This window comes from Cebus imitator, unplaced genomic scaffold (genome assembly GCF_001604975.1).
Source record: "Cebus imitator isolate Cc_AM_T3 unplaced genomic scaffold, Cebus_imitator-1.0 Scaffold251, whole genome shotgun sequence".
In the NCBI taxonomy this organism is placed as follows: Eukaryota; Metazoa; Chordata; class Mammalia; order Primates; family Cebidae; genus Cebus; species Cebus imitator.
Genome location: NW_016107566.1, coordinates 2,329,538 through 2,343,119, shown reverse-complemented (window position 1 = coordinate 2,343,119; position 13,582 = coordinate 2,329,538). Strand labels below are relative to the sequence as shown.

Here is a 13,582-nt window from a genome sequence, read left to right as displayed (position 1 = left end):
AGTAGAGACGGGGTTTCACCATGTTGACCAGGATGGTCTCGATCTCTTGACCTCGTGATCCACCCGCCTCGGCCTCCCAAAGTGCTGGGATTACAGGCTTGAGCCACCGCGCCCGGCCCAAACCTTTCTCTACTAAAAATACAAGTAGTTAGCTGGGCGTGGTGGTGCACACCTGTAATCCCAGCTACTCAGGAGACTGAGGCAGGAGAATCATTTGAATCCAGGAGGCAAAGGTTGCAGTGAGCCAAGATGGCATCACTGCACTTCAGCCTGGCCAACAGAGCCAGACTCCATCTCAAAAAAACAAAAAAACAAAATTAAGGTCTCAATGACACCTACACCCATATTTAAGTGCTTACATATTCATTCATTCAGTAAATATTGAAAACTTACCAGTTGCAAGTCAATTAGATCCTAAGTGTGTGATAGTGAACATCATGCCATATTCACCCATAAGTCTACCGGGAAATACAGATAATTGAACAAGTATTACAACCAAACATTCAGCTAAGAAAGCTGGAACCATGACATTGCTATTTCTTCTGTGGCAGTATAAACACCAAAAATATTTCTGTAAAATAAAAACAGTTGTAAATGTTTGTAAGTACAAATTCTTATTTGTAAAGGTAAACAACAAAAGTCATGATTATGTTCAATATTGTCACTTGTTTTGTGGCACGATGTTGTGGGTTGAATTGTCTCCGGCAAATTCACATTTTGAATTCCTCACCCCCAGTACTTAAAGTCTTTTCAGATGGAATTAGTTAAGATAAGGCCATACTGGAGTAGGGTGGGCCTTTAATTCCACATGACTGAGGTTCTTTAAGAAGGGGAAATTTGGCATAGGCAAGCGAGAACGAAAGGTAAAGATGAAGGCAGACATGAGAGTGATGCAGCAGAAGCCAAGAAGTGGCAAAGACTGCCAGAGAACTACCAGGAATTAGGGGAGAGGCATAGAATACATTCTGTCTCAGAGCCCTCAGGAGGAACCAACCTTGCCAACACCATTATTTCAAACTTCTTGCTTCCAGAACTGTGAGACAATAAACCTTTGTTGTCTAAGCCATACAGTTTGTGATACTTTGTTATATCAGCCCTAGCAAACTAATACACTTGAAATGGAGCTTCATGTAGTAGACAATGGTGAAATTATGATAAGCAAAACTCTCTCTCTCTCTCTCTCTCTCTCATATGCACATACACATACCTTGTTAAGATATTTATAACTGACAGTTTATAACTGATAGTACAATTTTATTATTCCCAAAATCTTTCCAGGAATTAACAGGATGAATAGCTCCTTCGCTGTTCCCTGTAGTCCGGAAGCTTCTGTTTCAACTATGCTATGAGAAAGTATCTGTTAACACTACCCTAGTATTTAGGCAAATTCATAGGATTGTGCTAAACAATTAAATATCAAACTTTTGGAAGAAATGTTCCAGTATCATTTTTCACAGGTTTTGACCTCCCAACTTCAAATAAACAATGCTAACTCCCACCATTACTTTTTTTGAATTAATGAACAATTTCAAATATGAAATTTAAGGGATGGGTACACTAAGCCACACAGTTCTAAAGAACATTGCATATAGTGTTCTTGAAAGCTTGTAGATTTAACACTCTAAGTTGAGAAAAACAGGAAAAATAAATAATAATATTCATTATTTTATGATTATAAGATTCGTAAAACACTTCCTATGAAAATATCACTAACAGTTGTTGAAATTGGCACTCAAATTTACACTCATGGCTTATCACTGCTCAAGAGCAAAGGACGATATTTGAAGAAGAATAAAAAGACTTTCTGTATTGGTGAGTTTAAAATATCTTGACTAAAGGAGGAACACTTTACTTAAAATTTGTATTCTTGGTTTTACACAGACATAATACTAATATTTATATTAATAAATTACTTGCCGTGTTTGCTTTAAGGAGAGCCCTGAGGGCCCTTATGAAGCACAGTAGTGACACCTGCTGTTCAAATAAGGCAGCTGGGGGTGTCAGCCAGGGGATGTGTGTATCTTGGAGACCTTCAGGAATCCAGTGAAACTTAACAATCCTTTCTCCAGAAAATAAAACGTGTTCCCATATAAATACAACATTTTCCTATAATAGACATAATTCATGAATCCCTCAACTAAATAATAGGGTCACTTGAGCTCTATATTTATCTAAAATATTGTAAACTTTCAAGTGGATGACATAATTTTATAAATTCAGGACAGCGTTTTAAAAGCAACAAATTTGAGGCAATTTACCTCAATCATTACCATGTTGTTATGAGTCTGGGCCTATAAATTAACGTATCCAGGAGGATTAAATATGTAAAAAGTTAATAGGTCCAACTAGATAATTAATATATTGCCATAGATATTAGTCTTGCTTAGGTTTCTATGGTTTGTCATTTCAAATCATGTTATTTTCTATAGTTATTATTCATAGGTGAGTATATTATTTACTTCCTCAAGTATATATTTAAATTATGGTATTTTCTTGCAAGGAAATACCATCACTGCCACTTTCACAGAAAATCAATTCTTAAGCCAAACTCACAGTCAAATTCAGAGATGTTGCATCTTCAAGTAAAAACATGACCTTAGGGCCAGGCGCGGTGGCTCATGTTTTTAATGTCAGCACTTCGGGAGACCCAGCTGGGCAGATAACCTGAGGTCAGGAGGTCAAGATCAGCCTGGCCAACATGGTGAAACCCCGCCTCTACTAAAAATACAAAAATTAGCCAGGCGTGGTGGTGCATACATGTAATCCCAGCTATTCGGGAAGCTGAGGCAGGAGAATCCCTTGAACCTGCAAGGCGGAGGTTGCAGTGAGCCAAGATCATGCCATTGCACTCCAGCCTGAAAAAAAAAGAGCGAAACTCCATCTCAATAAAAAAAAAACAACCACTATGACCTTAATGTTTTTAATGAATTTCCAAGTGAGGTTGTTGATTTACATTGCTATTCTTTTGTTAGGTTTTTTTTTTTTTTTTTTAACTCTCTCAAAGTATATGTAGTATGCTCTGGGGGCAGGATCAGTTAAACTGAAACAGGGCCAGTAAGATGTTTGTCTATTTAAGCTTGCAAATGCCCAAGTCCATCAATTTTTCGTTTTACGTAGAAAAATAATTGGGTGTGATTGATCACAAACCGCAGATTTTACCAGGGTAGAAAGCAAAAATATCAACACTTGGCACAAGGATATGTAAAAATAAAAATGGCTAAAGTCTCCAATTGTGCCTTTCTTCAACCAGCTTTGAAACGCTGTATCCTGGCATTGTTGAAGCCCAATAATTAGCAAACAACTAGGAAATGGCCAAGAGCTACACAGTTTTGAGAAATTAAAAAAAAAAAAACCTATTAGCAGAAAATAAATGTGGGGTTTTAAGCTGTTAAAATTATTTTGCATATCTACATATGAAAAATTTCCAAATTAAAACAACTATTCCGCAACATTCGGTCAACAAGTGTTTACTGGACTGTTTAAGCGAAATTGTTTTCAGGCGTTAAGACTACAACAGTGTTCAAGTGCTTCTTGCCAGGACTGGAACCAGGAGACAAACCACGCCGGCGACCTCCAAAGAGATCAAGGCAGTGGAAGTGACTTAGAGCCCACGGGAGTTTGCTCTCCAGACGCTGAGGTTCACTTAATAAAAAGCATTAAGCTTCCGGATAATATAGCACGAACAACCAGAACCCCAATCAAAACATTTAAGGCTGAGGATAGGGCAGAAAGCAAATTGTAAGGTTTCCTCAGAGCGGCAAGTGAAACCCTCCAGCCAGTCCGTTCCAGGAGTCTCCGCTCCTCAGCTTCGAGACTCCGCCCTAGAGGCGGTCCCGAGGAGGAAGATCCGCCTCCCGATCCCAGACGGCCGGGGGAAACAAGCGCGCTTGCGCAGAGTTGCGTCACATCCGCCGCTTGGGTGCCCAATTCCGGAAGGTGCTGCACAGTTGTGGCGGCGGGTACTGCGTTAGTGATTAGGGTTTCGTCGCTGCCGGAGGTGGGATACACGGCGGCATCATGGTCGAGGTAAAGTGACACTGGTGCTCTCAAGAGTCGTTTGCCTCTGGACTATTTTTCTTTGGCAGTGGGCGTGGGGGATTGAGAGTGCTTGGAGTCCGGAGAGAAAAGAGGCTACGAGGGGAGCTGTTTGGCCAAGGCCGGGTGGTCTCTTCTTCAGGTTTTCGGGGAAGGGGGAGAAACCAGATGAGAACCCGAGTCAGAAGTTCAGTGCGGGCGCGAAGCCTGAGATAATTCGTTCAGTCCCCGTTTGACTCTTGAGAGCTGGACACTGTCCTTGGAGGCGGGGCGTCTGTTGGTGTTCGACCACTGATACTCGCCGCCTTCGGGGCAGTGTGAGTGATTCTGTGCCCTAAAAGACTGGCAGCCTTTTCTATCTTGCGTTCAGGTTCGTCCCTTATTTCATCTCTATCCCCAGAAAATCTTGCCATTCTTTACATCTTTTCCTGCCTTGAACAGCCACTCCGTTAGCTGGTCTTTTCCATCTTACCCCACATATTTATTGATTCCATCAACTCTTCCCTGTAACCACTGCAGTCTACCTTAATTCAGACCAACCGCATCTTTCACCTGGACTGGTTTCCTTGTTTACATTTTGTTCAATAAGTTCTGTTTAAAACGTAAGTTGTTCATACCTTTCTTGCTTAAAACCCTTTACTGACCCTCTGTTGCTGGAACACAAAATATTAGGCTGCTGTAATGGTCTAAAAGACTGTACCTAATCTGGACCTTGTTTACCCTTGCAACCACAAAGCACCTTCTCACCCACCGTATGCAGCTGTACTGCGCTCCTTGTTTTATTTCAGTTAACTGAACACCTTTTTACATATCATTTCTGTCAGCCTGGTTCGTTTTTACCTCTATTTTGTGCAAAGCTAACTTCCTTTCGGCTTAAATATCATCTTAGTGAAATCTTTTATAATTATACTTAGTCCTTCGTACTCTGACTCAGCTCCTTGCTTGTTGCCTTCATAGCGCTTATCAAAGTGTGGAATTATTTTACTTTTTACTGTTTCCTCTTGAGCACAGGGACCATGACCACCTTTTTATCATTCTGTTGTGAGATTCTAGCGCAATACCTGCCAGACACACAGTACGAGCTCAATAAATATTTATTGAATAAATGACTAAACTCAGGCATCACTCAGTTGCTATACCTGAGGTTCTAGCCAAAGAGGAGCTTCCTTTTTTCTGAACTTGACTTTTGTAGCTTGCAACTAGTAGCTATGATGAGTGTATAAAGCTTTTTACATATTTAAACAGGTAAAGTGTATAACCAATCTGACGTTATGTTATGATTTGTTTAATTTGTAGGTAGGTGTGTAATTACATTCTTTCTTTTTAGGAGGTACAGAAACATTCTGTACACACACTTGTGTTCAGGTCATTGAAGAGGACCCATGACATGTTTGTAGCTGATAACGGAAAACCTGTGCCTTTAGATGAAGAGAGGTAGGTATAGTTTTTTTTTTTTTTTCAGTTGCTGAAATATTTAACATTTTAATACTGGGGGAAGAGAACAGGGAGAGGGAGACCTTTAAAGATAAGTTAGTAATAGTCATGGCCTAATTATTCAATAATGAGTGGTATTTTGGCATAATTTAAGCTGATTTAACTTTTTTTTGGCCTTTTACAGTAAGTGTTCCATTAATTAATTGCATTTTACAAATACCCAGTGATTAAGCGAGCCCCTTTTAGGTTTATTTTATAATAAATCACTTTGTATGTGCTTTCAGCTTCCCGCTGCTCTCAGAGGCTTGCTGAGCTGAAATTGTACCTGGCCAGTACCTCTACTCCCATCTTTTCTCGTTAGTATAATAAAGATTTTTGAGTGGTGGCATATTTTTGATTCTACATATCCAGCTCTAGTCTGGGATTGCATTATGTGCAGTGTTCCTTCTTTGTCCTTTACCCTTTGAATTCCTCAAACAAGCATTTATATTTATAAAGTAGACTATTTTTAAAAGTAATATAAGTGCATTTCTTTCTAAAATACTGAACCAATTAACGACTTTGATTAGTTTTGACTAACCTGTTTAGATACATATAAAGGTTGCTATAAAGTTTTTACTATATTTATATATTGAAGGAAAGTATATTGATTTTGAGGTTTCTTAAGGGATATGTTAGTTTCTATATATCTTTCAATCAGACCCTTGATAATTTATCATAAAAGGTTTTGTATTTCTTTGGTAACGAACTAAAATATTAGGTTTAATGAATGTTGTGTGGTGGAATGTGAGCAAAAGAAAACAGATAATGGTGGGAAAATGAACTTGGAAATTTTTGAATCTTTTAAATACTACTTAAAATCTTAATAGAAACTTTTTCTACATGATTTGGCAAACTAAACTATCCCGGTATTTGTTTTAAAGTATTTATGGATATGTTCTTATGTTTATGATTTCTAAATAGTCACAAACGAAAAATGGCAATCAAGCTTCGTAATGAGTATGGTCCTGTGTTGCATATGCCTACTTCAAAAGAAAATCTTAAAGAGAAGGGTCCTCAGAATGCAACAGATTCATATGGTCATAAACAGTACCCTGCCAATCAAGGTGAGTATGGTATTATCAGAAATGTCAGGACTTATATGTGAATTTTAAAAATAGAAAAATAAAATGGGTTATTTATGCCCCTCCTGGCAGGACTTATTGTGATCATATAGTATTTAACAGCTGTACCAGTATTATAATGGAAGTTTTGATCCTCATGGGAATACTGAGACATTGGTTGATGACTTTTTTCTTAGAGCAAAATAATGTTGGCAGAGAGTCTTAGAATGTGGAAAAAGTCACAGTGGAGACTAAGGGAAAAAGTTGGAGAATATTCTTAACCTATGGGGATGCCATGTATCTTGTCTGTAATTCAGAAAGATGAAATTAAATACTGAAATCATAATAAAGAGAATTCAGGATTCCACAGGAAACCATTAGCTTGGAAGAAATACCAGAGTGGGTTGTCATTTGATAGGAGGGCTTCTTTGTACACCATTGCTGTACAGCAAATGGGCAAGGACATGTTTTACAGAGGTCAGAGCAAAAGTGATCAACTTCCCTTATTGCTGAGGCTTGACTTAAGTTGAGAAAATTTGATAGATCTGGTTGATAATTTAATATTATTTGATACATTTAAAGAGATGGTGACTTTTATATGAGATAAATTTAGTACTGTTGATTTTTTTTTTTTTTTTTTTTTTTTTTTCTAGGACAAGAAGTTGAGTACTTTGTGGCAGGTACACATCCATACCCACCAGGACCTGGTTAGTGAGCTGTTGTATATTGAAAATGTCTTTAAAATGTCACACATATTTTCACTAATGAGCCAATAATGAGATTCTCGTTGCGTATAAAATGCAAGATAAGCTCAATAGCCAAGCATCCTTGCATAGCTTTGTAGGTGGTAATGAATACTCATGGGCTTTCATCAGCAAAGATTCTTAAGTATGTAATTTTTCAGGCACTGTGCTAGGAATTCAAAGACAGTAAAACTATTGCAGGCCTAGACAAATTTATTATCTGGTGGTTTAGGCAGACATGTAAATATCACTAAGCTTATAAAAATGATGGAAATGTTAGAAGCAGTATGTTAGAAACATGTCCTATGTCTGTATTAAGGCATTGGCTCTCAAATGGAGGGGCTAATATAACAGGGTAGAGGACAAAAGACTTAGTATATACAGAAAGTACAGGAAAATTGGGTGTAGTAAGTTACATCCACTCTTGGAAACATTATGTTAGTATTTGAGGAACTGCTTAATATTGACTTTTGAAACCAATATCCGAATATAATGGAAATTAACTTTACTATTCTGGGCTGCTTTAATACCAGGTTGGTTGTGATGAAATCAAATTTGAGTTATGTGTTATTAGGCAATATTTATTGTAGAAATTAAAAACAAAGATGAGTAAAATTTAACCAAAATTTTATATCACTGCCTGGAGATAAACATTTGGTGTTTGTTTTCCTTCGTCATTTTATTTTAAATGTATGTAAATGAAAACAAAGCTACTGAAAGAAATTGATTTTTCATTTTAATAGGGGTGGCTTTGACAGCAGATACTAAGATCCAGAGAATGCCAAGTGAATCAGCTGCACAGTCCTTAGCGGTGGCATTACCTTCTCAGGCCAAGTATGAAATACTATAATTACAAAGATCTTAAAAGCATATTTCACTGTTCATGTTTTTTTAAAAAATTTCTTTATTATATGACATTTTCCTTTATCAGGACTAAGAAAAGTTTAAAATAAAGGGTTGGTTTGCAGAATATATGACTGGAGGCATTAATTACTTTATGTAATTTCTTTTGCCTCAGGGCTGATGCAAATCGTACTGCACCTAGTGGAAGTGAATACCGACATCCTGGGACTGCTGACCGTCCACAGCCTACAACGATGAATTCAGTAAGTTTTTCTGCCTCAAATAGCAGGTTTCTAACTTTCAGAACACGTTGCCTTATTTCCCTGTAATCAAAAGTCTTAAATACTAAAGAAATAAACACTTCTTTGGAATTATTAAGATAAATAGCAGCGTGAGCTAGTCATTCATATTTCATAGCCCTAAAACTCAAGTTAGTAGTAAATTAATATATTTTTTAGAATTTAATTCTGTTACATTGTGCATTATATATATATTTTGATAAAGATAATATGATGTTGGTATTTATTGTCCTCTATTAAAAATGCAAGGAGTGTTTTTTGAAACTTGTGTTAGTATGTATTATATATGAAGTTTTAGTTTTTTGTTAAAACTAAGTTGGCTATACGATTATACACTGTAAAACTGGTTTTACAGTGCTGTTACTGTTTTGCTATTCATTGGTTATACAACTGGTCTTATAAATGAGCATTTAGAAATAAGTTTATTGGTTTGTAAGTAGTGGCAACTGCTCAGTGTGGTAAAAGTAGTAATAGAATTATTTTCTACAGTTATTTTACTGATTTATTTATCTGCAGTGTATTTTATTGTGCTGCCACTTGAAATAAGTGCTGGCTTTACTGCTCAGCTCATTATGCAATTGATTTGACTTTATGCAAGGAGTGAATGTGTAGCCTCCACATCTCATTTCTTCCTTTATCTTCATTCAGAACACATTTTCTGTCCAGGCTCTCTGCCCTTAAATTATGAGGGTATAATTTAAGCTTCTCGAGGGCGGGAACTTTATGGGTAAATATTTTTCAGGTGACTAGATGGCTGCTGACAATAGAAGGTATATTAGGTAGCATACCTTTTAAAATATTATTTAAGTATTAGAAGATAAATAATAGTGTTAAAATATGACAGTGAAAGGCAATGGCATTAATACACTTAAAATAACTTTAATAATAGTAGCTTACATGGAGCATTTACTACTCTTCATAGTAACCCTATGAAATAGGCACTATTCCCATTTTACAAGTGAGACACATAGAGGTTACATAATTACTACCCAGTGTCAATCAGCTAGTAATGGGCGGAGCTGGGTTTTGAACCCATACAGTGATTTGTGCTCTTAAGTCTAATGTTCTGCCTCTCTGTGGTTTTATAATTGCTTTTTTAAATTAGCATGCAGAAAATTTTACTTCTTCATTTATGGAAAAAACTTTTGTAAGTTTTCTCTTTCAGTTTCCATTTCTGAATTGATATCATGAAGCCTTAGGTATGATGTCTTTAATAATAATAATGTAGTCTCATTTATGTCTAGATTGTCATGGAGACTGGCAATACCAAGAATTCTGCACTGATAGCTAAAAAAGCTCCTACAATGCCAAAACCCCAGTGGCATCCACCATGGAAACTCTACAGGGTGAGTGACTCTGCATTTATTTTATTATGTGAACCATGATTGCTTTCTAGTCGACAAATACTGAAGAACAGAATAAAGAGGAAAAAGTGAATATGACAAGCTGGTAGAATGATCTGAGGTGAACTGAGAAGAGTCTTAGGCAGTATCTTAAAAGAGCTCTTGGGGCCGAGCGCGGTGGCTCAAGCCTGTAATCACAGCACTTTGGGAGGCCGAGGCGGGTGGATCACGAGGTCAAGAGATCGAGACCATCCTGGTCAACACGGTGAAACCCCGTCTCTACTAAAATACAAAAAATTAGCTGGGCATGGTGGCGCGTGCCTGTAATCCCAGCTACTCAGGAGGCTGAGGCAGGAGAATTGCCTGAACCCAGGAGGCGGAGGTTGCGGTGAGCCGAGATGGCGCCATTGCACTCCAGCCTGGGTAACAAGAGCGAAACTCCGTCTCAAAAAAAAAGAGCTCTTGGGAAGGACACTTCCCTAAGTAAAAGTTGCACTTGTATTTTATATAAAATACAGTACAAAATGTCAAGATAAAGCTACTAAATATGGATGGCAGACTAAATAAATTTAGAAAAAGTATTCAAAGTATTTAGTTTGAAGGTAAAGGGGGAAATACCATATAAAGAAATTTCATTGGGCCTACCAGTTATTCTTGCAATTACAATAAGTTACAGTGATTCAGAGTATATCATCTAAAATAAAATGGGCATGCATGCTCACTTCAGCAACACATACCAAAATTGGAATGGTGCAGAGAAGATGAGCATGGCCCTTGCACAGGGATAACACAAATTTGTGAAGTATTCCATACTGTTTGATTATTTTGCATTGCTTGCATGTATCAAAATATCTCATGTGCCCCATATTTCCATGGAGCCACAAAAATTAAAAACAGAAAATTTAAAAAGAAAATGTACATAGGAAATGTACAGCTACACAGAATATATATTTTAAATTTTTATTTTTTAAATGATTGTACAATAAGAACCTTTTTGTTTAACATACAGATCTAATGAATTGTAATATATATATTGATTTGGGTAACGACTACCACAATTAGGATATAGATGTTACATCACCTCAAAAAACACCTCTGTGCTTTCCTTTTGTAGTTATGCCTTCCTTCACCTCTGACAATCAATGATCTGTTTTCTTGTCACTGTAGTTGTCTTATTTTCTTTTCAATAATTTCAGTACTAATTTATTTTTAATTTTTATGACTAATAGATGTACATATTTATGGGCTACATATCAAATTTTGATACAAGCATACAGTGTGTAGCCTGGGCATGGTGGCTCATGCCTGTAATCCCAGCACTTTGGGAACCCTAGCTGATTGGGTCTCTCGAGCCCAGGATTTCAGTACCAGCCTGGGCAACACAGCAAAACCCTGTCTCTACAAATAATACGAAAATTGGCTATGTGTGGTGGTGCACACCTGTAGTACCAGCTCCTCTGGAGGCTGAAGTGGGAGGATCACTTGAGCTCAGGAGGCAGAGTTCTCAGTGAGCCAAGATCACGCCACTGCACTCCAGCCTGGGCAACAGAGTGACACCTTATCTCAAAACAAAAAAGAAAAAAATAAAGCATACAATGTGTAATGCTCAAATCACTGTAATTGGGATATTTCTCTCCACGTAATTGGGATATTATTTCTTTGTATTAGGAACATTCCAATTTTGCTCATCTAGTTATTTTGAAATACACAATAAATTATTCTTAACTATAGTCACCCTATTGAGCTACCAAGCTAACTAACCAAACTTGTGCTCCAAACACTAAATCTTACTCTCTTTATCTAACTGTATTTTTGTACCCATTGACCACCCTCTTTATCCTCTGCCTCCCCATTCACTGTTCTTCCCAACCTCTGGTAGCCATCATTCGACAGTCAAGATCATTTATTTTTCAGCTCCCATGTATGGGGGAGACCATGCAATATTTGTTTTTCTGTGCCTGGCTTATTTCACTTAACATAATGTCCTTCAGTTCCATCCATGTTGTTGCAAATGACAGAATTTCATTCTTTTTTATGGCTGAATAGTATTCCATTTTGTGTATGTACCACATTTTCTTTATCCAGTCACCTCTTGATGGACTCTTAACTTGGTTTAGCTATGTCTTTTTGGCTGTTGAAATCATACAATGTGTACATTTTGAGACTGGCTTCCTTCACACAGGTTAATACCTTTGTGAGTCATTAAAGTTGTTGCAAGTATTAATAATGTATTCTTTTTTATTACTGAGTAGTATACGTTATGTAGATGAACCACAATTTGTGTATCTATTCACTCATTGAAGATAATTTAATATTATTATAAAATCTAATAGTCAAATTATCTTTTAAATTTAGAATTTGAAGAGGGAGGGCAATTCAAACTTGGACTGCGGTTAACCTTAAATACATTTTAACTTCTATGTTAAGTCTGCCCATTCTACTTTGTTGTATACAGGTTATCAGTGGACATCTTGGCTGGGTTCGATGTATTGCTGTGGAACCTGGAAATCAGTGGTTTGTTACTGGATCTGCTGACAGAACTATAAAGGTACTAATGAAGGAAGAAAAAATAAACATGACTTTGTGTTTGTCATTTAAGTTTAATCAGTTATTATTTCTTGTGGCAGGAATTGCTATTGCAGTTCCTCTGTTGTTTTAGACCTGAATAAGGAGTAAAATTTATCATTTATACCCATAAGTGTTCTAAGTAAATATCTGTTTGAAAAGTGGTATTTACTTGCTGACTACCTACCACTAATTCCTTGATACTTAAAATTTTCTCTCCAGCTGGTTACAAAATTAAGAGCATGCTCATCCATAGAAAATGTGGAAAATATAGAGAATTATGAAAATACATAGACCTGTGTATAATCCTACCATTGTTAGATATTTGGATAAGTTTCATTTTAGTATTTATTTCTGTGACAATGCCTTTACTTCTAAGCTTTTTTCCTGTGTGTGTGTTTTTCTTTTAAAAATCATTTTTAGTATATGTAATTTTATATCTTGCTTTTTTTCACTTAACGTCATATCAAAGGCATATCCCTGTGAAAAATTTACTATCTTTTAAAGTGGTTGCATGATATATCATTTAGATAGTCTATAATCTGTTTTCCTACTGTTGGACATTAGAGTTTTTAGTCTGATTTTCATTATAAGTAATGCTGTTAAGTTTTGTATATAAGACTTTTTCTGTATTTTAAATTATTTTATTATGGTAGAGTTCTATAAATGGAATAAATGGGTCAAATATTTTTGAAGCTGATACCCAAAGTACGAATTACTTCCCAAATGGGTGAATTGATACTTGCAGTATATGAGAGGATTCTTTTCAGCACATAGGTTGTACATTCCTTTACATATATCTAATACGGTAAGCAAAAATGGATATTTATTCTTTTTTAAAAACTTTGTAGAAAATTTCTAATGAGTTTGAATTTTTTCATATCAAGTATTTGCTGCTTTTAGGGTTTCTTTAATTTGTTGCCATCCTCGGTTAATTTAATACCGTACTTTTCATACTGTTATTATCAAAGATATCATTTATATAACAAGAGTGTTAACCTTTTGTCATCTAATTACAAATATTTTTCCAGTTTGAGCATGCCAGTTTCTTTCTTGCTTTTATTTGGACAGGAATCATTTTGCAAAATTTTTAATTTTTACATATTTGTTATCTTTTCCCTTTTTTCTTTGAAAGCTTAATTTTAATATCAGGATTCTAAAAATTTGCTTTGCGATAACCAGCGAAAGAAAAACAAAAATCAAAAAAAAAAAAAAAA

At 36.3% G+C, this 13,582-nt stretch overlaps 1 protein-coding gene and 1 pseudogene across 1 annotated transcript in view; both read left to right on the top strand.

Annotated features, from left to right (window-relative positions):
* Positions 1-3,885: 3,885 nt before the first annotated feature.
* Positions 3,886-13,582, top strand: part of PLRG1 (pleiotropic regulator 1) — a 15,685-nt gene continuing 5,988 nt past the window's right edge. Inside the window, exons 1-8 of the mRNA XM_017498800.2 lie at positions 3,886-4,026; positions 5,363-5,469; positions 6,433-6,575; positions 7,226-7,279; positions 8,059-8,149; positions 8,334-8,421; positions 9,702-9,803; positions 12,256-12,457. Coding sequence (XP_017354289.1) covers positions 4,018-4,026; positions 5,363-5,469; positions 6,433-6,575; positions 7,226-7,279; positions 8,059-8,149; positions 8,334-8,421; positions 9,702-9,803; positions 12,256-12,457 — 796 coding nt within the window. The 5' untranslated portion in view covers positions 3,886-4,017. The remainder of the gene's footprint in view (positions 4,027-5,362; positions 5,470-6,432; positions 6,576-7,225; positions 7,280-8,058; positions 8,150-8,333; positions 8,422-9,701; positions 9,804-12,255; positions 12,458-13,582) is intronic.
* Positions 10,517-10,617, top strand: LOC119467008 (annotated as a pseudogene).